Source organism: Rhinolophus sinicus, chromosome 12 (genome assembly GCF_057876585.1).
Source record: "Rhinolophus sinicus isolate RSI-liver-muscle chromosome 12, RSI-T2T, whole genome shotgun sequence".
Classification (NCBI taxonomy): domain Eukaryota; kingdom Metazoa; phylum Chordata; class Mammalia; order Chiroptera; family Rhinolophidae; genus Rhinolophus; species Rhinolophus sinicus.
In genome coordinates, this window is record NC_142512.1 from 25,056,491 (window position 1) to 25,080,782 (window position 24,292).

At 53.9% G+C, this 24,292-nt stretch overlaps 1 protein-coding gene across 1 annotated transcript in view; it reads left to right on the forward strand.

Annotated features, from left to right (window-relative positions):
• The first annotated feature begins 16,386 nt into the window (after window positions 1-16,386).
• Window positions 16,387-24,292, forward strand: part of TMEM132E (transmembrane protein 132E) — a 53,944-nt gene continuing 46,038 nt past the window's right edge. Inside the window, exon 1 of the mRNA XM_019732627.3 lies at window positions 16,387-18,027. Within this exon, the coding sequence (XP_019588186.3) occupies window positions 17,961-18,027 (67 nt within the window). The 5' untranslated portion in view covers window positions 16,387-17,960. The remainder of the gene's footprint in view (window positions 18,028-24,292) is intronic.

Below are 24,292 nucleotides of genomic sequence, written 5' to 3' on the forward strand. Positions count from 1 at the left end.
CAACTCCTGGGTGGATCCAGCCTCTGTGGCAAGCATGCCCAGTCCTGTGCAACATTCCCTCCCAGTGCAGCTTTCCAGAAGGAGATGGACTATGGAGTCCCAGAGGCCTGGATTTGAACACTGGCTCTGCAATTTAATGCTGTGTGACTTTGGGATAGTCATAGCCTCTCTGAGCCTCAGTTTCCTCATTTCTAAACCAGGGGAAGCTCCCTGCCAGAAAAGATACTGGATAACACCTATATCCTGCCTGCCACCACTCCTGGCACAGAGAGGGCACCACATTCATGGTGGATATTTCCAAGAGCTAAAGCACTGAAAAGACCCATCCTCCGCCCTTGCCCCAGCCTCTGAGCCTGGCCTTACCCCCTCCTCATTCTATCCCATCCTGCCTTTCTCCAGTTGTTATCAGGTTTCCACAGTCCCATCATGTCTTGTAGTGAGGCTGACCCAACCCTTGCTGGTGGTGTCTGCCCTGGGGAAGGATAGAGGGGGAGGCCGGCTACCTGGCAGAGGGTGAGCCAAAGAAAATCTCAGTGGCTGGTCTGCATGCTCATTAATGAGGAAAACAGTGATCTACTGAAACCTAGGGCCTGCAGGGATACACAGAGATGTTCTCAGCAACATAGATACCCTCATCCTGAGTAGCTCCCTCCTCCTCAAAATATGGCTGCTTCTGGCCCCGGAAGGACTGGTGGGAAGCACCCAGCTCACGTGGCTGGAGAAGGGGCGAGTCTATCCTCCTCAAGCCCACCCTTGCTAAGTTCCTTATCTTCTCTATTCTTTCTCCCCGAGCACATTCATTACCCCATAGCTCCAGCGATCACCCACAAGTGTGCAGCTCCCAAATCTCTCCCTGGTCCAGACCTGCGCCTGAGCTCCAGGTCCATACGCCCCTTTTGTCCTGGGCACCTCTGTGTCCAAATTCACAGACAGCCCAAATTCTGCCAAACCTCCCTCACCTTCTCTCCCCTGCCCATCCTAACCTGGTCTTCCTGCCACATTCCCGATGTCAATGCAGGAACTTTTGAAGTCATTCACTTGTTCAACACAACTTTAATGCTACCTGCAAGCCAGCCCCTGTGCCAAGATCTGGGGATGCTGAGATGAAAGACAAGGTCTCGGCCCTTGGCAAGTTCTCAGTCTAAAGGGGAAGATAGACAGGAACCAAACACTGTGGGGCAATTGCAGGGGCATATGGGCCAGAGGAACGCGTGATTGACTTTGCAAGTGAGGCAGGCAGTGGTCAGGAAAATTTCCCAGAGGAAGCAACCTGAGGGATGAGTGCCCTGGGAACAGCTGGGAGGGGGCATTCCAGGCAAAGGGCACAGCACATGCAAAGCAGCTAATAACATAATGCATTCAGAGAACACAGGCCTCTGTGGCTAGAGCACAAGGTATAAAACTAGAGGAAAGTAGTGAGTGGGGAAAATGGGTGCAACACGAGCAGGGAACAGGTGTTTCATGTTACTTTGCTGGGTCCCTCCCTCCACCGATGGGAGAAAACATGTGAGACAGGTTGTCTCACCTGGGAGCGAGAGATCTCTGGGGATCTCAGAGCCCAGGCCCGCCAAGCCTCCTACTGTAGCTTCTGCTGCCTCCTAGCTAATGCCTCCTCTCAGCTTGTGTTGGCCATGGCCCCTTAAAACCCTGATTCATTTCCCTGGACTCTTTCATACTCTCTAGTCCCCTGCAGGTTTGGGTTGCCTGCCCTTGAGTTAGGTCCACCCCAGGTCCAGCCAGCTGAAACTTAGGGGCGGGGGGGGGGGTGCGGGAGGAGAGCTGCAGCTGCCCCTTCAAGGGGGGCTTTGCAGAGAGGAGCTTGGTGTGGGTGGGGCTCAGGCGGGTATCAGCGCAGCCAGCAGTTCCAGGGGCCTTGGTGGAAACACCTGGAGTCTATTCTGGGGGCGATGGGCAGCCAGAGAGCGATTCTAAAAGGGGAAGTGAGGGGCGGCCGGTTAGCTTAGTTGGTTAGAACACGGTGCTCTTAACAAAGTTGCTGGTTCGATCTCCACATGGGCCACTGTGAGCTGCACCTTCCACAACTAGATTTAAACAACTATTGACTTGGAGCTGATGGGTCCTGGAAAAACACTTAAATAAATAAAAGTTTAAAATAAATAAATAAAATAAAAAAATAAAAAGTTTAAAATAAATAAATAAATAAAAATAAAAAGGAAAGTGCTAATGCTGGCTTTGTAAATTAAACAGATTATGCAAGAGCTGCCAGATGGCTCAGCTGGTTAGAGCGGGAGCTCTGAGTAACAGGGTTGCCAGTTCAATTCCCACATGGGCCAGTGAGCTGCTCCCTCCACAACTAGATTGAAGGCAACGAGCTGCAGCTGAGCTTCCGTAGAGGCGGCCGGATGGCTCAGTTGGTTAGAGCACAAGCTCTCAACAACAAGGTTGCCGGTTCAATTCCCGCATGGGATGGTGGGCTGCACCCGCTACAACTAAGTTTGAAAACGGCAACTGGACTTGGAGCTAAGCTGCGCCCTCCACAACTAGATTAAAAGACAACAACTTGGAGCTGATGGACCCTGGAGAAACACACTATTCCCCAATTTTCATATATATATATATATATATATATATATATATATATATATATATATATATATATATATATATATATATATATATAATGCAAAGGTGGGAGTGATGGTCCCACTGAGTGCTTGGCTGAATAGGGCTTGCTGGGTCACTCAACAAGGAGGCAGCTGTGGCCCCTCTGCCCCAAAAAGCGGGGGCTTTGGGGCCCGGAGTGCACTAATGGGAGCTAATCACTAAAGAAGTGCAGTTCCCAGACTCGCAGGAAGCAGAGCTCACCCATCCCTTCCTCTTCATGGACACAGGAGCCAGAATCTTGCTCAGAGTCACTTTGTGAGATGGCATCTGAGCTGAGCTTGAGCCCTATCCAGTCCCGTGTTGCAAAGCCTCTGTGGCTGAGAGCTGACCAGGGTGCCTGCAGGAGGAAGAAACCACCCCAAGTCTCTGCCAGGGAGTGGGGAGCCCCCACAGGCTTCACCCCAGCTCCCTTATGAAAGCAGCCTAAACCTATAACCCCACTTCCACCACATCCCATTTTTCTGGGCTTCCCGTGACAAGGCCAGAGGCAGCCAAATCAGCAGCCTCACTGCCACAAGAGCCAGGCTGTAAGGAGGTAGAAGGCCACGAGCGGAGTCCCAACATCCTTCCTGGTGTCCAAGCACAAGCGTTCCGAAGCCTACAACTCCACACACAGAGGCGCACACACATGCACTCAAACACAAACAGCCAGGCCCTCCCGAAGCACCCGGAAGCTGCACGGGCCGCCCCTCCTGTAGGCAGGCCTCCCTCTGGAACTGGGCAGGGGCCCTGTGTAGAGACCACCACAGAGCAGTCGCTGCTTCATGCTGCCTTTCCTCCCAGGCTTTGGCCTCTTAAATCTCCTCTGACGTGCTTGCAGCCCCTCTCCTGCTTTCTGTCCGTCTCTATTTCTCTATCTTCCTGCATCTTAATGAGTCTTTCAGCTAGGTCTTCCTAGGTCTCTCTGGGTCTCTGTCTTCGTCTGCATGTGTCTATATCTTCATCTCACTGTCTTTTTCTAGCTCTTTCTCTGCTTCTATGATTTTTTCTGTGGCACCATCACAGACGAGCAGGGGAGACAGAACCCTTATACTTCATCAGAACCTGAAATGTACTTGTGGAAATGAGGAAATTGGAGCCCAGCAAGGGGAAGGGATGCGCCCTTGGGTATACACCTGGGCTTGTACTACTACGGCTGAAGCTTCTCCAGTTTTATCAAAGCTGGACTCTTCCTCCCGTTCATGCTAATGCCAAGTAGGAGGAGGAGGAGGAGCAGGAGAGAAAGGACAATGGTGATTCCACAGCAGTGAGAGGAAGCAGGCAGAGCTTTGGGTCCATGGACAAGAACTCCAAGTAATAGCTTCACCATGACTATGCTATTTAACCTTGGGCGTGTCACTTACCATCGCTGAGCCTCAGTTTCCTGTGCTGTAAAATGGAAATAATCAGAGCAATCCTGCCTGCTTCACAAGCCTCTAATTTCTTATTTAAGGAAAAAGAATGTGAAAGTATTTTGGAAGAAATCATAAAGCATCAAGCAGGCATGGGGGGCAGAACAAGTATTATGATGGATGAGTGGTGATAATGGTGACCCTGATGATGGAGATGGTGGTGATGATGGTGATAATAATGGTGGTGGTGAGGGTGATACTGTGATAATGATGATGATGGTGGTGGTGATGGTGGTGATTGTGTTCACAGTAAAATAGAACACCCTGCATCCAACCATCCGAGGCTGAGATGTACAACAGTGGGTATGCTTTGGAGACAACAGCCCCCCTCCACCTCACGTCCAGGGCCTTCTCTTTACCCCCTGCCGGCCCAGGCCTCCCATCCCACCTTCCCCTTCAGGTTACTCCACACCAAACCACAGGTCCAGGCTCCAGATCTTCACCATCCCATCTCCTCCTGCCGCGCACCTCCAGATATTCCTTTATCCTGAGCCCTGTGTGTCACCCCTCTCTCTGCAGCATCAGCTCCCCTTCCCCAGCCACCTGCCCAGCTTGTTCTTTCCCTCCACTCACTCCTATGCCCAGGCAAGGAGAGTGAGCACACTCACCATTGCTGTTTACACCCAGGAACACCTCACTTTCCCTGCCCTGGCCTCATTCAGCACCGCCCTGCAGGCAGCTTTCTAAGACAGGAGGCGAGTGGACAGGGCTCTGCTGGCTGCCCACCCCCAGCTCTCCCTCAACTCCTGCAACAGAACCACGGTGGAGGTAAGAGGGTTGCTCGTGGGGTGACCCCATGCCCAGCTTTCTGCCACATGGGAATGACTTGTTAGTCTCTGGGGACAATGAGAAGAGTTCCTGTCCAGCACAGATGAGGGGCAGTGGCCTCCAAACTGTGTTGCCATCCAGCTGGTCCTCAGTAGGCTGGAGCCAGAGAGCTTAGGGGAGGCTGTAGGATGGGCCACGTTCTGTCTGTGTCAGGGGACAACCACGCCCTCTTTCCCAACCCTCCTTTCAGCACAGGGAGGGGTCACACTGGTTAGCGGACTAGAAGGGATTGAGAGCAAAAGGGAAACAGAGCTGTGAGCCAGAATTGAAGGCTGAGGTTTGGAGCTCGGATGTCCCATACCAATAATGCTTCCCATCACATCACCCTCTCTCCTTGTGCCTCAGTTTCTCCTTTGCAGGAGGCATAGCCACTAACACATGCAGAAGCCCTCACTGCAGAATGCACAGGGGCTGGCAGCCTCCCACCACCCCAGCCTCCCCAGGGTCACTCGCAGACTCCCCCCGCGCCTCCTCCCCCTGGCGTGGCTGCGCCTTTGACAAGCACCACGCAGAAATCAATCATCCCAGCAGAGCCAGGCCCCAGCCCCTGACATTCCAATTAAACACTTCACTCTGACCTTGCTTGCATCATCTTGGCTTGGAATAACGTCATCTATCTTCCCCAGATGGTTGGAGCCTACAGGTCAGGCAAGGGGACCAGAAGCCCCCCTCCCCGGAGCCGGCCTCATCCCTACAGGGACACATTTCAATCAAGAGGAACTGCGGCACTCTCAGGAAGAAAAGCCGTCAGACTTCCCAGGGACAAGCATTCATCTCCTCGGGAGGAGAAAAACAGCCTTGGTCCCACCAAGGGGAGCCCCATGTTTATGCCTCTGCCCTTCCCATTAGTCGGGCTGTCGCTGGCCAGCCAGAACTCTGAGATCCCAGGAAAGTGGCAAGCAGGGGGCAAGGGAGACCAAGACAGGGTCTTAATGGGATCTGGTTTGAGGAGGGAGAGGTCCCTGGTAGGGGAGCCCCTTGCCTGATGTGGCAGCTTCAGCTGAGGTAGGGGAGCCCCTTGCCTCCACGAGGCAGCCCTCAGTCAGAGGGGAGAGAGGGCCCCTGACTTGGGGCCTCTTCCAGCCTGAAGGAAGACAGTCTTGTTTGGGGGAAGTCCCAGATGAGCAGGGAGTCTTGCCCTTCGGAATCCCATTTCTGATGGTGGAAAGCCCAGTCTTAGACACATTCCCTGCCTTGGGGATCCCGTAGGTTTAAACGGGAGACACAGCCCTCCCTGGTGGCAGAGACTAAGCACCTGACTCGGGAAACTCCATCTGAAGGACAGACATGGTCTCTGTGACATGTTGAGTGCGCTTTTGCTCCCCCACTGGTGGGGCCTTGGGGAAGGAGAGCCCCTCAATTCAGGGCTTCCTAAAGGAACTTTGGTGATTTGGGGCATCAGGCAGACCTGATCTGAATTCAAACCCCATGCTTCCCTCCCTACGTGTCCTTGGACCAGTGACTCAGCCTCTCAGAGCCGCCTTTCTTTACCTGAAAAATGGGAGCTGCCTTGAGGAGAAGGTGATGAGGTTGTGTAGGTGAAGCTCCTAGCAGAGCGTCCAGCACAGAGACCCGCCGTGGAGGGCAGCGGCCCCGGGTCAGACCAACTCACAGAACAGGGCAAAGGGGCGGCCCAGCCAGCTCAGGGATCCTGGCCCTCAACAGGGGAACGGGAGCCCAGGTCCCACAGGGCAGTAAGCACGCCAGCAGTGGGACCTGGCGTGGGGTCCCAACCTGCCACAGCCCTCCTTGGGCTACCAGAAGATGGCACAAGGCCAGATGCCAGGGTATACACTGATGACCTGGGGTGCCATTCTGGGGGGCCAGGGGGATAGGACAACACCTCCCACAGCAATTCTGAATTTAAAAATTAGAATCTGTTACCCCAGAAGCAACAGAAGAGGTTCCGTAGACGCCCCCATCTTCAAAACACTGCTTTTGAGCTGGTGCTGCTTCCTTTGGGGTTATTTTTAGCTTGTTTTCCCAGCAATGATTCTTTTGGGTGGATTTCAGAGTTGTAACTGTGTGCTCTCTGGGAGACGGGAGCAGTATCCATACAAAAAAGAAGAAGGCTGTTATTCATAGTAATTGGACTGGATTTGTAAAGTTATTATTAAGCATTTGTCACCACAAAAGTCACTTTGATTTGGCTTTCCTTGGAGCTGTTCTCCATGCCCAATATTGCTTCCTTATCTTACACAGGAGGCCTAAGAGTATGGGGGAGGGGACGTCAAGAACACACAGAAAAAATTGGAGACCACTCTTTTCAGAAAGGGAAGGGAGAAAGCAAACCCTTTCGGACTTGTATCTCAGAAGAGGACAATAATAATCTGGATAATAATGAGAGCAAACACACAGAGTATTTACCGTGAGCCAATCACTGCTTCAAAGAGCTTTGTAACCCTTTGAGGTAGGTTCTATTGAGATCCTCATTTTACAGATGAGGACCTGGGCACAGAGAGGTTAAGTAAGTTACCCAAGGTCACACAGTTACTAGGTAGCAGAGCTGGGATTTGAACCCACTAGTCTGGCTCCAGGAATTAGGTTCTGAACCACCGACTAGGTAGCCCCTGGCAACCGCCTATGAGGATCTGAGACAGGTGGTGACGTGGCAACAAAGACGTTTCACTTAGCCTGATGGGGGAGGGGAATACCCATGTGCGGAAAACACTGCAGTCACCCCAGACTCTCTTTGAATGATGGATTTTGAGGTGGGCATGAGAAGTCTGAGGCGATCAGCCTCAGAGGGCATTTATAGTCAGATGTGCTCTGAGCAGGTGAAATGAACACAGACTTTAGGGGCAGACAGACTTGGAATCGAATCACAGCTTAGGAAATTTCTAGCTGTGTAACTTGGAGCAAGTTACTTTGCCTTTGTGAGTCTCAGCTTCCTCATCACTAAATGGAGACACTATTTAAGTACCACTCAGGATTATAGCGAAGATTCAAAGGGTAATGGCTAAGGAGTACCTGAGAATTGCAGGGTGTCGGTATCTAAACCATTGTTACGTGTCCCGTTCCATCATCCCTTCATTTGATGAGTAAACACTGACTGAACACTTAATGCAGGTATGGAACTGTGTTCAATGTGGTGGGAGATTTAAAGATGAATAAGAGATCATCATTGTCCTTAAGGAGTTTATAAGTGAATAGAAGAAGCTAAGAGATCGGGTGAATTCTAACTATGAGGCAGACAGTGATTGATTTCATCTGGAGTGATGACTAAGCCTTCACAGAAAAGGCTCCACTAGGAGATGGGGCAGGAGGAACAAGTTTTCCAAGCAAAGGGAGCAGCAGGCAAAAGGCCACAAGGCAGACAGGGTACAGCTTGTTAGGGGGAGAGTGGAGAAAGGGCAGGGGGAAGGTATGTGTCAAGGGTGAAATGCAAATCTGAGGAATGTGGAATCAATCGCATAGGCAGTGAGGAGCCATTCATGGTTTTATAGCAAGAGTGCGAGGCAAGGAAGCTGGGAATCAGATTTGGGAGGTGGGGTGGAAAACGAAAGCAATGATTTCCATCTTAAGGGAGCAGGAAAGACCTGGGTTTTAACCCCAACTCTGAGATGTGAGCCCCCTGTGTGGAGTCAGGTAAACTGCCCACCGCTCTGGGTCTCATGTTCCCACTTGAAACACTGGATTTCCCTCAAGGCCTCTGATGGCCATACAAGTCTGTGGTGTAAGGGCTTCCTCCCCAATTTTCAGCAGGCCTGTCTCCCCTCTCATCTTCCCCAGCAGCCCAGCCTGGCATTCTCCACCCAAAGCAGGAATCTGGGCCCTGTCACCCCTAGGAACCCGGCAGAGCTGGCTCAATAATTCTTGAGGTTGCAGGCAGCAGTTGGGAGGCTCTAAGAGGAAGTCAGGCCCCTGGCTCTTCCTCTTCCTCCTGCACCTGGCAGCCAAGTTGGCTAACGAAAGAAGCTGAGTAAGTTGTAGGAACATGGAGAGTTTACTGCCATTAGCTGCTGGGCTGTAGCAAGGAGAAGGAGCTTGCTCATTTTCTATTTACCTCTCTCTGGCTCTGCCTCTCTATTCTCTGCTGCACGTTTGATCAGGGCTTTGTCCTGGAATTAAGTGAAGCTGAAGAGGGGTGGGGAGGAAAAGACGGGTGAGCCTCATGGCCTGAGTCCAAATCCTCCCTTGGCCAGGTGCCCAGGGGTGGTCCTAGCCTTCTGTCCACGTGTGCCAGAGGGAGGAACGAACGGAAGGGGGACAGGTAGCCTCGGGGTGTGGCAGAGGGTGGGGGTTGGAGGGAGTGTGCTGTCTGATGAGGAGCTAAAAGTGGAATGCTCTAGGGACATGAGAGGAGAGAAAGACTGCACACAGACAGTTCAGGGGTCAGCTCATTTTGCAGGGAGTTGGTGTGTGGGGTGCTGTGCCCACGCACGTGCTGATAAGATGCTTTATAAACGGCTTGGTGTCTTTGACCATGTAAGTGTGAAGTTGTGTGTTACTGAATATAATAACCCTGAGTGCATGCCATACCGGCTGTCAGGTGGGGTCTCAGGTCCCGCTCCCCTCATAAGAACGCAGGACATGGTGAAGACAAAAAGGAACACCCACAGTGCTCGCTTCGGCAGCACATATACTAAAAAGGAACACCCATGGAGCCATAGATAGGGGAGTCATACCACTATAGTCTCGCTGGCGTCTGGGATGGAGACACAGGAAGCAGGAGCCACACGATCCACAATCTACTTCTCTGCCAAACAACCCACCCCACTTGCTAGCTGCAATCCGCGCTTGCTAGCCTAGCCACAGCAGTTATATTAGTGGCCAATGGCTCACTGGTTACAGCTGATGGCCAACTAGCCACAGCTGATGGCCATCCAATCACAGTTGACAGCCATTTACTACCCGAGTGAACACCTTTCCATGTGAGGGCGAGAGCCTGGAAACTGCAATCCTGGCTCTGTCCCCACAAATACCCATGACCTAGATGGAACTAGATGCGCCTCATTGCAGCCCCACGGGCCCTGGGCTTCCTTCTATGGGGCAGCGCTCACAGCTACCCTTTATCCTAATCGTGTGTCTAATCTCGTGTCTGCCCACATACCTCTTCCTCATAATGGTGAGATCCTTGAGGGTCAGTTGGCATAACTCCAGACACATAGTAGGCGATTAATAATTCATTTATTCAATAACCATTAACTGAGCAGCCAACAGATGTCAGGTAAGGGGCATACAGCCAGGACAACACACGGCACCTGCCTTCCTGGGTCTCCCCTCTATAGAAGGAGACAGACAAATCAACGCAATCCTCTGCTTGCTTACATTCTGGAAACAGGGCCTTAGAGGTGCAAAGAGTAGGGATGGGGTGTGGGCAGTGTCCAAGAAGGCTTCCGAGAGGAAGAAATGTCCAAAGTGAGACGGAATGAATGAATGAATGGGTACATAAATGCAATTACTAAAACTGGAGCCCAAGGGCTGAGCTGAACCAGCAGCCACACAGAATCAGGGCTAAACCCCTGAAATAATGACCCGGAGAGCCTCATCCAGGAGTGAAACTTTGGGGATGGGCATACTGTGGGGCAGGGAGGTAGGCCCGTCCTATCACAGGTTATAGTCCTATCTATTGGTACGTGGCTGCGTGACCTTGGGCCAGTCACTCTCTCTGGGCCTTGGGTTTCTTAGCTATAAAATAGGAAGGGGGTGATTCTTATCTACAGTCCTAATTGAGAACATGATCCTATCCCAGGAGGAGGATTTACTGTGTAGTGATGCCTGGGTGCTGAAGATGCAGAGAAACACTGAGCAGAGAGTTACTGAATCAGAACTTAAACCCTGACTGATTCTATAACCTCTGTTCCTTTTTTCCATGAGGCCTTGTAACCATATCACACGAAGTCTGGGAAGACTTCACAGAGAAGCCCCCTGAGCTGCAGTGTTAAGGTGAGCAGGATTTTAATCAGTGGAGGAGAGCACTACTGAAATAGAGGCTACAGCACGAGCAAAGGTGTAGAGACAAGAATGAGCCAGGCATGAAGAGGGATATCCCTGGTGACGCTGGTGGGCAGCCGGGCCTGGCGAGGGCAGGGGATTCACACTGGGGAACAGTAGCAGATGCCGATGGCTCCATCCTGCAGGCTCTCGGGTCTCAGCCCAAGCCCCACCAGTCAGGGTGCGGCTGGCACAGCAGCTGGAAGAACTGGGAATAGGGCACAATTAGAGTTGGGACAGCCTGAGGAGCATCAGAGATGACGGTGACCTGGGCAGTGGCCTCCCAGGCTCTGGAAGTTCAGAAGAGTGAGGTGCCTGGTGCAGCCAGACGGCTCAGTTGGTTAGAGCGCAGCTCTGAGCAACAGGGTTGCCGGTTCAATTCCCACATGAGCCTGTGAACTGCGCCCTCCACAACTAGACTGAAGGACAATGACTTGGAGCTGATGGGCCCTGGAGAAACACACTGTTCCCCAATACTCCCCAATAAAAGTTTTTAAAAAAGAGTGAGGTGAGGTGAGGTGCCAGGCAGCTCCCTCATATGAACTCAGACCCAAGACCTGATCATAAGCACAGGGTAAAATCAACGGCCCAATTACCAAAATAAATGATTATGAAGAAATAATCTCATCCGTCTAGTTTGTGGAGCACACATGCCAGGCACCGTTCTGGGCACTAGGAATACATTGCTGAGCAGGTCCTACAAAAGAATCTTGGCCTTGGGGAGTTTATCTTCTATCAAGGGAGACAAATTCAACAGACAAATTATAAAATGAAATGTCTGTCTAATCATTATGTTGTTCTGTAGGGTAAGAGGACAGAGCAATGGGGCAGAATGATACGTGTGTTATTTAAAATCAGGTGGTCAGCGGAGGTGTCTCACAGGAGCTGGTAGTTGAGTAGTGACCTGAATAAACTAAAGGAGCAGGATGCAAGGTCTAGGGGAAAAGCATTCCAGATGGCGGGAACAGCAAGTACAAAGGCCCTGAGGCAAGAATGTCCTTGACACATTCCTGCAGGGAGGGCTTGTGGCAGCAAGGTAGTAAAATAGAAGCAGAGTGGTGAAAAAAAAAAAAATGAGTTTGGAAAAGCAGCTAGAGGTCAAACCATATAGGACCTAGGAGACTAGAGTGAGCAGTTTGGTTTCAAGACAGGTCACAAGTCGACATTCCAGAGCATTCCATCTGTGCCCAGTACTATTGAGCAATCAGTATACATTAAGTGGGATTTTAAAAGTGACGGGGGTGGGGTGGGGGTTGGTGTGATTATCTACGTTTAACAGATGAAGAAACTGAGGCTTGGAGAGGTGAAGTCCTAAGCACCTGCCCTCAGCTACTGACGTTCTTCTCACTTGAGGTTTGGTATTGGTCCTGGAGTCTGAGCTGGGAGATGAGCCTGCAGGGGGAGGCAGAGTGAGCCAGCTACAGGGCTGTTATTGTAATACCTACATGTACACAGAGCTGTGTGGATTAGACAGGCGGTGTATCTAATGGCACGTAGGTATAAGTTTGGGGGCTGAGGGGGAGGTGAGAGGCTGAGACACTCAGTCTGGCGCTGTGGAGAGAATACTACCCTCTCGTCAGAGGCTCCTGTGCCCCCAGAGCGCCTGTGCTGGCCGCCACAGCACTGCCTTCCCTACAATGAGTGGCCTGTTTATGCCTGGTGCCCCCATGGACTACGAGCTTCTCCAGCCATGGTCATGGTAGCTTTGCCTCTACACAATCCTGGAAACTTAACACTTCATAGTAAAAGTAATTACGTAGGTTACACACCTGACTTATGGCTGCACTACTGTCTGGCTGTGTGACCCTAGGCAAGAAACTTGCCTTCTCTGAACATCAGTTTCTCACCTGGAGAATAGCAATAATAATAGTATCTACTTAACGGGATTGTAGTGAGGACCCAAGTGATACAATACAAAATGCCCAGGACAGAAATGCCCAGGATAGAAAGCACTTCGTTAGCTGCTACTATAACTAGGCGCCCAATATGGGTTTATGGAGCTAAGTTCTTGAACTCCCCCATCTGGGTCTTGTTTTATTCAACCTATGTACAGGTTGAAAGTAGAACATTCCTATGAAACCTTTTGTAAGCGAAATGGCGTGAAGCAATTACCGTAGGACACATCTTGCTAACGGATGCACAAAATAAATCGAGATAAAGCACAGATGCTCACAGACACAGTTCAAAGGTATGTTTGCTTGATGCTGAAATGCTGAGAGTTATTCCCAGGGAAGGAGCTTGGCAGTGCCAATCTTGCTACTCTGGGTACATGCTGCCTCTATAACTGGCTGGCTGCAAAACAAACACTGAATGCTATTATTGTTTTTCCGCCTTTTTTCATAAAAGCAAAAATCCTCTTTGGATATTGTTTAGTACTAACGTAATTCTTTCCTAAAAGCAAAGTGGCATAAAGTGAACTTTTGAAAAGTGGGGGATACCTATGTTCCAGTACCTAGCACAATGTTTCACACATTGAGTTCAATAAAAGAGTCAAAGTATTTAATAAAATGACTGAATTAACAGGCCTCAGTTTTTGCAGCTGTAAAATGAGAGGACTGGCGTAGGAAAGAAATCTCTGAGCCTCTCTCTAGCTGAGCCAGACTAGGCTTCCAGGGCGATCCTAGGCATGCCGCCGCCCCCCCCCCCCCAAATGGTGAGCTCCCTTTAGTGAAGCCCCACATTGACCTGTCCTATCTTCTATTGGCAGAAATCCTGAAAAACAGGGCCATGCTGATAGGGCAGGTGCCACCTGGCCTACCATGGTGGCAGGTTAGGCAGAAGAGGAAATGGGTGTCAGTTTCTGCATGGGTCTTTGGTAGATATCCATGCAGGGCACAGGGGTCTGACACAGAGCCCAAACTTGCTGTTCGGCGGCCTGGCAGGCACCTGGGGCTTTCCAGGCATCTCCCAGGAGCTGGGGATTGAAGCAACCCCCAATCATTACCAGTCCTCTAGCTAGAAAGCCTCTCTTCCCTGAACAAAATGGAAATGGCAGAAAGGAGATGCCACCACCTTACTGAATAAGGTGTTCATTTGAGGCCTAAGCGTACCCACATGCCAAGTCCTCTCTCCAGCCTGGGCTTCCCCCGCGGCTGCTCCTCTGACTTCCTACCCAGGTTCTAGCTGGCATTGTCAGTAGGGATCCATGACTAGGTCTCACAGGTGTGGTCAGGGCAATCTGTGGGTGTGGTAGAAAAGGCCTAGGGGAAGGTATGAGCCCCTTTGCAGGTCAGTGACATGTGAGGGTGGAATAGTTGGGGCAGCTGGCTGTGTCTTCCAACTGCTTTCTCCTTGAGTCCTAGAACTGGCACTGCCAAGACTAACAGGAATGGGGCCCTGGAGTTGGAGTAATTTGGGCATTTGACTTGGAAGAAGGGCATCGTTTCCCTGGGGCAGGGAGACAGGTCTGCCATTTGGAAGATCAGAAGATGAGCAGACATGCTGACCAGGCCCAAGCCTCCGGGTCCATGAAAGGTGAACATAGGAGATACCAGAAGAACCTGGGGGCTGAAATGACCTTCTCTAAAGAGAGCAGGCTGCCCCCACCCCCAAACCTTCCTGACCTTGGGCCTCAATCTCTTCCCTAAGATGAGCAAAAATGCACGATGCCACATAACTTATCACCCCCGTAATCAATTGCAAGCTTAGTGTACCTTCCCCTGTGGAATGTAAGTTCCACGAGGACAGGCTAGGTCCGTCTTGTTCACTGTTGTGAACAGCGCCTATGATGATGGAGATATTTACCATATTGTGAAAGAGAGGGAGAGGGAAGGAAGGGAAGGAGGAAGTGAGGGAGGGAGCGAGGGAGGGAAGGAGGAAAACTGAGTGGGCAAAGGGAGGCTCATTTTCCTATCACCTAAAAGTTGGGAGGTAGAGCTGGGGGGCAGGTAGCGAGAGGAACCAGAACCCTGTGCTCAGCATCCAGAAAGGGCCTCCAGAGTGGGCTGCAGTTGCTGACCCAGGCCAGCTGCCAACATCTGTGGAGAAGGGGAGCTTGGTCCCCCTCACTTGGTGCAGTGGGTCATCAGCTCAGAAAACCAAACTTATCTCTCTTCTGGACTTACACCTGACAGGCCCTGTGCCCCTTCCATTTGGGGTGGGGGAGGGTAGGGATGGGAGACCTCACTGCTTCCTTCCTCCTCTTCCAGGAGACCTCCTGTCTCAGGAGATGGCTTTTCCCACCCACAGAGTCTGACTGCTCCTTGTCTCTCACTAGGATGGTTAATAAGCGCAAGGGTGACATTAATTGCCATCAGGCATTAGGGGCCTGATGAGAATCATTTTCCTTGACGACTCCAGCACCTTCCATCCCCAGGGCCTCCAAGAGCCCGCCATACTCCCCAAGCTGCACCTCTGAGCTCCAGACAGATGTGACATGGGGGAGGGTCAAAAGCTGCTCTCCAGGGGCCCCAGTACGAAGTGGAGACAGCAACAGCCCCAAGCCAGGGAGGAGAAGGTTTCCAGGAACGGCCCAAGCCCATTTTCCAAAAAGAAAATATCACTATCCAAGATGAACAGGAAACTCACAAGGTCAAGAGGTCTAGGAATAGGACCCAGTCAGGCTGATGGGGAACGGAAACAGCACATGCCAGGTGTCCTTGCTCTGGCTTATTTCGCCCCACAGTCTGGTTGAGTGCAGAGGTGTGTGTGTGTGGGGGGGGGAGGTGACCCTCAAGATCCACAGCCTCCCACCCCCTTAAGAGCTACGTCCATAGGATTGAAAGCCCTGTCCCTCCAGAGTAGGGCAGGATTGAGACCCGGCCGCTGGGGATTGGAGCGTGATACCCAACGATGCTATAAAATCATTGCCATTTATCGGATGCCTGCCTGGCTGACGGTTGACAGTTGACTTGTCAGGTCTGATCTGGGGTGCACTCTAGTGGAACGGGCCTGATGGTTGGAAAGAAAGCCACCCCTTTCCCTGGTCAGCAGGTGCCTGGGTGAGTGTGCAAGAGGGACAGTTCCCCACCTCCATCCCATGAGGCTGTAAGGGTTTGCAAAACAACCTGTGGGAAGGCACGTCCCCTCCTCTCCGCCCAGCACCCTCCCCATCAGCAGACGGGTTTTCCCTAGCTGCGCCCCGACCATCCCCAAAAGAAGCCGAACCGGCGAGCTCTGGCGCGGCCCGAGAGAAACTGGGAGCGGCAGCTCCGCTGATATCCACCCAGTGCCCCCCGAAAGCCCAACGCAGACTCTGGGGGTGGGCGTAGGGTATTCCCTACCAGCGCCTCTGGCAGAGAGCTGCTGTAAAACACCTCCGGCTCCCGCCTGGGAGCGTGCATCCTTTAAAAAGGGACATTGGTGGCTGCAGTGGCGTCTACCAGGGGAAATGCAGCCGCCGCAGTCGGCCAGCCCCACTCAGGCCCCGCGCGAACCGGCACTGGGGAGGAAAAATAAAACAAAACAGGGGCGAGGGGAATCGCGATGTCGGCCCTTGCCGGAGTCTCATTAAGGAGTCGCGCGCGCCCCCAGGCTGGGAATGCGGAATGGACACGTGGACAAGGGAGGGGAACTCGGAGGTGGCGGGTCTCCGTGGCGCGCGAGTCGTGGGCCGCGCGCTCCGGGGCCACGTGACCACGGGGAATCTGGGAGGGGGAGCGAGCGCGCCAGGCTCCGTGCCCGCTACTGCCGGGGTGGGCGCTGAATCCCGGACGGGGGAGGAGGGCGGGCGAGCGCGAGTGTGTGTCTCTCTCGTCATTTACGGCGGAGCAGCCGGCGCGAGCGCCGAGGCGGCGGCGAGTGCTTGGTGCAACTGTGGCTCCCCCCACCTCCTCTTCCTTTTGCTCCTCGATTCTTCTTCTCCCCCCACACACGTCCATGGGGAGCCGGCCCCCCTGCCGGCACCTCCTCTCCGCTCGGCCCCGTAGGCACCAGCTGCCGCCTCCCTGGCCGCGGGCTGCGCGGGCGCCGGGTGTCCCGGCCCCTGGCGTGGTGCCCAGGTCTCGCCGCCCGCAGCCCCTGCTGGCGCGGCGCTCCGCTCGCCCCAACTGACTCCGAGACTGAGCGCCGATGCTTGGCTGCACCGAGACAGCGGGCGATCGGGCGTCCCGGGTCAGGGCGGGGGCGGCCGGGAGGAGACGTCGGAGATTCTGAACCCTGGAAAAGTTAAAGGTTTGTGCAGGTCCCCCCGGGGAAGCCGAGGTGCGAGGTGGAGCAGCGTGTCCCTTTGCTGAGACAGCAAGACCTGGGAGGAGAGGGGTGGCGGCCCAGAGCTGCTGTGGGCAGGCTGAGCCCCTCGCCAACCTACTACGTTTACGGCTAAGAGGCTGGAGTCGGTGGCCAGGGCAGGAAGCGCTCGGTCAGGCCACTGGTCGGCTTTCCCGCTCCCTCAGTTCTCCAAGCCCCATCTCCATGGGGCAGCCGGTTCCGGCTGCGCCACCCTTGCCCCAGCCACCGAGCCGATGCCCGGCCAGGCGGCGCTGAGCCGGCCTGTGTGCAGCGGGGACCCTGGTCGAGACTGGAGAGAACGCGCTGGAGTCCAGCCGCGAGCTCTGTGAAGGAACAAGCCGCTGGCCGCCCGCCTCGGGCATTCCTTCCAGGCGTCGCGTAGGGTGGTGGCGATCCGCATCGTCGGTCTCAGCACTGCACGGAAACTTTTCCTTCTCCAGATGGATTAAAGTTGCCTGGATTTTCTCTTTCTTTGTGAAAGAAACCATTCATTTGCACCTAACCTGGGATTTTTATGCTGGAGCTGCTGCAGGGCGCTTGGAGGAAGGAAGCCGCGCTACCCATGTGGGGTTACTACCGAAATCGAAGAAATTGGAGCTTGTGTTGGAAACCTGCACCCTAGAGCGAGTTTGGATTCGAGCTGGGCCGCGGGGTTGGGGGATCCAGCACTTGGCTCTAGGCAGACCCCGAGACGCCGGTGGCCACCTGGGCGCGGGACCGCACGTGCGGCTCCCCCCTCGCTGCACAGATCCTGCAGGGGGCACCAGCCAGGGAGGTGGAGGCTCCACCCGCCGCGAGCTGCACCCCCACCAGCTCCGAGGGTGTAGCCGGCGGCGCCTGGGACGACCCTCCCCTCAAAGTGTCCCCGAATTGCACTCACTGGCCCCTAGAGCCTCAGCAGAGACAGCGGGGCGCCAAGGCCATCCTGAGTTGGATGTGACCAAGCCCAGCCTGGGGCCAAGTCGTCGTGGACTGTTGCCCCCTCGGCCATCAGCCGCTCCCGCCTCGGCCATGGCCCCAGGGATGTCGGGCCGCCGCGGCGCCGCCCTGCTCTGCCTCTCGGCGCTGCTCGCTCACGGTAAGTGTTGCGGCGGGGACTCCGGAGTAAAGATGCGGCGGTCGCCGCTGGAGGGGCACAGACGATACTGGAGAAAGGCGAACCCCCACGCCGGACTCGCAGCCGCCGCTCCTAGCTTGGCTCTCAGGCTGCAGCTCGAGTTACCTCCATCCCCCAAGCCCTTTGGCGGGAGCGGAGGATGCGAGCCCCGCCCTGGGGACCCAGCCCGGCCCAGGAAAAGGGCGGGGGTGGGGGTGGGGAATCACTCCACGTCTCGGGGTTAGAAAGAAGGGTCCAAACCCGAGTGTCCGGGGGCGTGTCTGCCCACAGAAATCTATAGGGATCCGAGGGATCCACTAGATCCTGCCCGGGCCGCCTCTCCTGCCACTCCCTCCCTCGCAGCCAGCTGGGCTGGGGGCTGTTGGGGTCCGCGGGGATCGTGTCTTCCCTCATGCCTGGCGCACAGGCTGGTGCGGGGCCGCGCCGCCCGCTGCTTCGCTTCCTGAGGCAGTCTTAGAGAAGGAAAGTGGACTGACAGGGGCCCTGGAAGCCGCGGCGACTCGCCGGCCAGCCGTCCTGTGAGCTGCATCTAAATGGCCGGCTTAGCGGAGCCCGGAGGGCGGGGGTCCGGGTAGCCAGCGCAGGCTGGGGCGGCGGGCGGCGCGCTGAGCTAGCGGGATCCGCGCTCTCGCGTTCTGCAATCTGTTGCGTCTGCTCCTCAGGCTCGCCCGGGGCTCAGCGGTAAAGGAGGTGGCAGAGGGAGGGGCCGGGTTGATGCGCTTTGGCAGTGGGACAGCAGAGATACAGGTGGGGGACAGAGGGTCTCTGAACGGCCCCCCAGAGTGGGAACTCAGATCCGACGGAAGGAGCCTGCAGTGGGCCTTCCGCAAGCTGGAGGCGCTCCAGGAGGCGACGGGCGAAGACTGAAGGGGGAGGGAGAAGAGTGGAGAAGAGAGAGGGGTCCTCTTTTCCCTCCCAACATGAAACCAACAGGCCTGGGACACATTCCCCTAACCAATGGGGAGTGGGTGGGGGGAGGGAGGCTTCGTTGCCCCACGCTGAGAGGTGAGCCTAGACCGGCTGGAGAGGGGCTTGGATGGCAGGGAGAGTGGGTTCTCCGCCTTGGCGGAGGACCTTCCATGTGTCTTGCTCCGCTGTTGTCCACAACTGTCCAGCCCTGCCCGAGGAGCCTGCCTAAGCTCGCTGTGAGCGCGCCTAAGGGCTCTGAGCAGCGGCCTCTCACCCCGACCAAGGCGCTTTCTCAAGGTTGAAAGCGTAAGGAAAGGAATGGCTCTGGGAATACAGGGTCCTGAGGCGCCGAGGGAGTGGGGGCGGGGCAGGCTGACCTCCCTCTCCGGATGGATTGCTTCTTCCGTGCTGGGAGCGGTTTTGCGGTCAGTTCACCAGCCCCAGCCAACCTCAGTTCATTATCAGAAAAATGGGTAGGGCAGCGTTGGGGGAAGGGCAAGGGGTGTGCAGCTGGGAACCCGAAATCTCAGTTCCATATACAAGACTGAAGGTGGGAAGGGGCTGGGGGGGAGGTGGGCTCTGACAGTCTGCGCCCTGGAGCTGCGCGGGCTGCCTGTGACTGCCCTGGTGAACACGGAGTTTGGGCGCTTGGCAGGAGGAAACCGAGCTCAGGCCTGGGTCTACGCATGGTTCTCCCGCCTCCTGTCTCTTGCTGCGGGAGTTCCCTTCCCAAAGCCAGGCCATGGCCCCACCTCCGGGCAGCTTATTTAGGTTCTCACTGCCCAGGTTCCTGAGCCCTCAGCCTGGTATTGAAGATCCTTTCCCCTCCCTCACCTACCAGAACCCTGCGTGCTTTCTAAGACCCAGCTCCAGGTGCCTTGCTGTCTTGGCTCTGCTTCTCTTGGAGTGGTAGCAATCTGCCTCATTTCCTCCTTAGATGCCTGTGTCTTTGTGCCCCGTTAGTCCTGGAGTGGTGAGGACAGAACCATGGGCTGATTCTTCTCTGTCCCTCCACACAGCCAGTGCCCAGGACACTCAGGGCCCAGGGTTGGCTGTTGATCAGTAAGCAGCTATTTGAGGAGGTGGGGCAGTGGGAGTTCCCCCACTGAGTAGGCATTTCCCCCTCCGAATTACCTATCTGATTCCCTTTCCAAGCTCCTTCCCTGAGTCCCCATCCCATGCCTCTGTCTCCCCTTCCTCAAGGAAGAGTGTCAGCAGATGCTTAAAACTTGGGGACCCTCCTCAGATGGATATGGCCAGAATCAGTAGAGCCCCTTCCCCCAGAAAATTCCATCTGCCCTGGGGCTTCCACTTTCAGGGCTGCCTAACATCCACCCACCCTCCGAAACTGTCCCTCTAGTCAGGGAAAGAGTACATGGATTTACCCTCACATCCAGCTAACTCTTGGTTGGGAGTTCTGGGCTCCTCAGAGATGCTGGGGTGTGGGAGCAGTTGCAGTTTTTTTTGTGTCTGGCAGGCTACTGAGGCTGCAGGGTTCTGACCACAGAGCTAGACTGGGAGCCAAAGAGCCTGGGTTTCTGTCTGACTCCGGCGCCATCAGGCAGGGTGACCTTGGGCTGCCTCCCTCATGTTTCCCATCTTTCAGAAGCAGTGTGGCCTCTGGCCCATCCCTCCCCTGCTCACTCGCTGCCAGCACTGCTGGGCAGTTACAGAGCCCCACTACCTTTCAGGCCCCAGCTCAGCCTGTAGGCTGGTAGCCTGTATGCTGCTCCCAGTCTCAGGGCTTCCACCAGAGAACATCTGAGAAGGCCACTTTCCTGAATCTGGTCTTTGGGGAGGCTTTCTGATCTATTTTCAGTTTGAATAGTTTAGGGAAGCAGGGTGGTGGTTAAATCTGTTGGAGAGCTGATTATGTCAGCCCCCTACTCAGTAATCTTCACTGGCTCCCCACTACCTATAGGATCAAAGATACTCTCCACCCTGCCCCCAGCATCCAAGGTCCTTTATGATCTTGTCTCAAGCCATGTCTTCACTTCTGTAGCACTGCCCTCTCTCCATCATCCATGCATCTTATGAGGGATTGCTTTTCTCACTTTCCTGCCTTTCTGCTTTTGCACCTACCAGCCCCTCCATCTGGCATACCCTGCCTTCAGAAATCCTTACCTAGCCTTCAAAGCCCAACTCAAACACCACCTCCTCCAAGGAGTCTGCCTGGATTACCCCTTAGCTTCTCACCAATAGCCCCGATTCCCCCAACAGAAGTAATTGATCTCTTGCCCGTGTTGCCGTGGCCCATCATGCTGCCTTTGCGGCACTCCTCACAGGCTGCAGTGCATGTGTGTGAAGGGTATATGTGGGCACATTTATATGTGATCCCCACATACTTGCATTTCGGGCAGGAGCCATGTCTTCTTGGTTTTGACCCACTCTCTAGTGTTTGACATATAGTGGGTGCTGAGAAGAAATTAATGGGGTGGGAAGACAACTCTGTATTGGGGGCCCTTCTCAGTGTCAATTGAAAAGGGAGTTCTGGGGTGTGGAACAGAGGAGGGGAGGGGCAGGAGACAGGCAGAGACACCAGGAAGAGAGGAAGGGGATGGGGCAAGGCCATGCCATACCCCACAAGTGGCACATATAGGATACATGTGTCTGGGGTGACATGTCATAGCATAGCTCCATAGGGTATGAACGTAGTGTCCCATGACACTCTGACACATGATCTCAAGTGCATGTGTCCTCACCTTTGTGGTCACCAGCCTGGCACCCTGAATTTCTGCTCCAGGTTATGTTCACGCTTTGTCCATCCCAAGCTCTGGGCTCCTTGGAGATGCAGGAGGGACATAGCAGGAGAACAGGGTGAGTGCCAGGCAGTGGACCGCTCCCTCACTGCTGGAGTGAGGAAGGCTTGCCCCCCTAACCTAACCCCCACACACACCCATCTTCTCCCCGGCCACACAGAGCCCTTTGCCACAACACACCCTTGTAATATTTAAGACCAGTAGGTGGGGATGTGTTATAAACTTGGTGACAGAAAATGAGCTTTCCTGGAATCCATTCTGAGGATAGCTCAGTGCTTGGCTATAGGAGATAAGGCCACTTTGGAATAGGAGGGTGGGACCTCGGCATCTCCTCACTGGGGGCATGTATGAAACTGATGGACCCCAGGCCTGATATTATAGTGAGTGCTCGTGAGGCTGCAGAAATTGAGATCCCGAGAGGCACCAACTCTGACCACCAGAGTCTGTCCACTGAACCAGGGCCAGGAAGTGTGTGTTGGGTGGAGGGTCTTGCTTTGTTGCTTTACTCATAATGTTGTCCATTCACAAGGCTGAAATTGAATGAGATCACGACTATCAGATGCAACCCTTGTGTGGATGAGGAAACGGGCACTCCTAGAGGGAAGAGATTGGCCGAGGTCATCCTGCCAGTTGGTTCTGGAATCAGGACTAGCACCGGACCCCAAAGAGGGTTCCTGGATTGGCAGTCTGCTCCACACCCCTCAACAGAGATTTTACCACCTCTGTCATCCCCTCTCTCTGGGGCTTTGTCCCAATATCTGCTTTAGGCCTCAAGCCTCGGTTCTCGGGCAGGCAAGATCATCTCCAGTAGCTTTAATAAACTTTGCCAAGGAGGGAATGCAGAGGGGTTTGGGACCTGATCTTCCGCTTCCTTTTATGAGCTCGAAGTCCAGTTGAGGAGAAGAGAAAGAGGTCCAGTTCTGAAATTCAAGGCAATTTGAAATCAGAGTCCCCAGGACACAGGAAACGGGTTCAAATCCTAACTTTGTCATCAACTTACTGTGCTTCCACAGGAAAGTGACCTCCCTCTCTGAGCCTTTTCCTCCTCTGCCAAGTGAGAGGCGATGGATGATGCCTGCCAAGCCCCCTTCCAACTCTCTTGTTCCGTGATGGAGAAGCCTCTGGTTATCTCCCTTATGTTTCTCTACCCCAGGCCCATGCCTCCCTCCACTGATGCCCACAGCAGATGCTAACAAGTAGATACGATTCTTCTTTCCCATTCCCTCCCCAGAGTCGCCCTTACTTCTTTTTTGCCAGCGCTCAGTACAGAATTTTAATAAGAGATGAATGAATCAGTTGTGTGTGTTTTTAAAGAAAATAAATTTCTTTTTCTATTTTCCTTCTCCGTGTTTTTAAATGAAAAGTGGGCCTCCTTATCATCAACTCGTCGGGCTGTGCCATATTCCCACAGTCCCCAAGCACGGAGCAGTGTATCAGGGAGCACCAACACTCTGCTAGCGACTGCCCTACTCACTAGAGGACACATACATGGCCAGGGGGAGGGAGGCACTGAGACAGGTGAGGTAACAGAGAGGGGACAAACCCCCCTCTAGACACAGGCTGAGAGTCCAGAAGTCATTATCTCCTTTCCTCTGCTGTTTGCCTCTTTCAGCTCCTCTCCTCCCCCCTGCACCTTCACAACACACACACGCACACACACACGCACACACACCTCCACCCCAGGTCTGCTGGCTGGCAGACAACCCAGCAGGATGAAGTGGAAAATGGAAGCAATTACCTGGATTATTCAATGCTTGTTGCACGAATGAATGAATGCAAGAATGACTAATTCAGTGCAAAAAAGAGTGGAAGATGTAATTGAAGACAATCTATTTTTGCCTAAATTATCTAGATAATCATCTGTCTTTGGAAAGTTCTGCTTTTTATCAAACTTAAATCCTTCCTGCTGCATTCCCACCCACACCTTCTTGGCCTGTGAGGATGGGCAACTGGTCACTGTCTTCTCTTGAATGGGTTCTCCTGTTCAGTTCAAACTGGAGGCCGTGGGCAGGCTGTGTGCTTGCTGGCAGAATTTCTCAGCTTATCTCGTTTTCTGGGCCTGTCTCTCAGGATCCTCAGAGCTGGGAGAGGGACATGCCCAGGGTCACCCGGGTAACTGGGATGACATTCAAAATGGCCCAGGTTCTCTAACATGTCTCCATCCAAGACTTCAGGTCTGCACAGCATCAGAACCCACAGGGCAAGCTGCTGGTGCTGAGAGAGAACAGGTGGACAGGACACCCTTAACCCTAAGCCTGTCCCCAGGGACATGGCCAGCCCCAGAAGTGTCCAACCCTTAAACAAAGTCATCCATAGTCATACTTAGTGACCTCTTCTTTGCTTTTCTGAGGGAGACGAGGGAGGAGGGGAGATGGTTTCTGCGCCTGGGGAGTGCCCAGTGTGATAAGGGATGCAGAGTCTTGTCTTCAGAGAGGCCCCAATCTGACAAAGGAGGCACAGCCCCAACCTTCAGAGGTGGCCTTTGTCCCTTCACATGGTCTGATGGTGAGGGACAAGATGACCACCTTTGTCCAGAGGTTATAGGACACCCCCCCCTT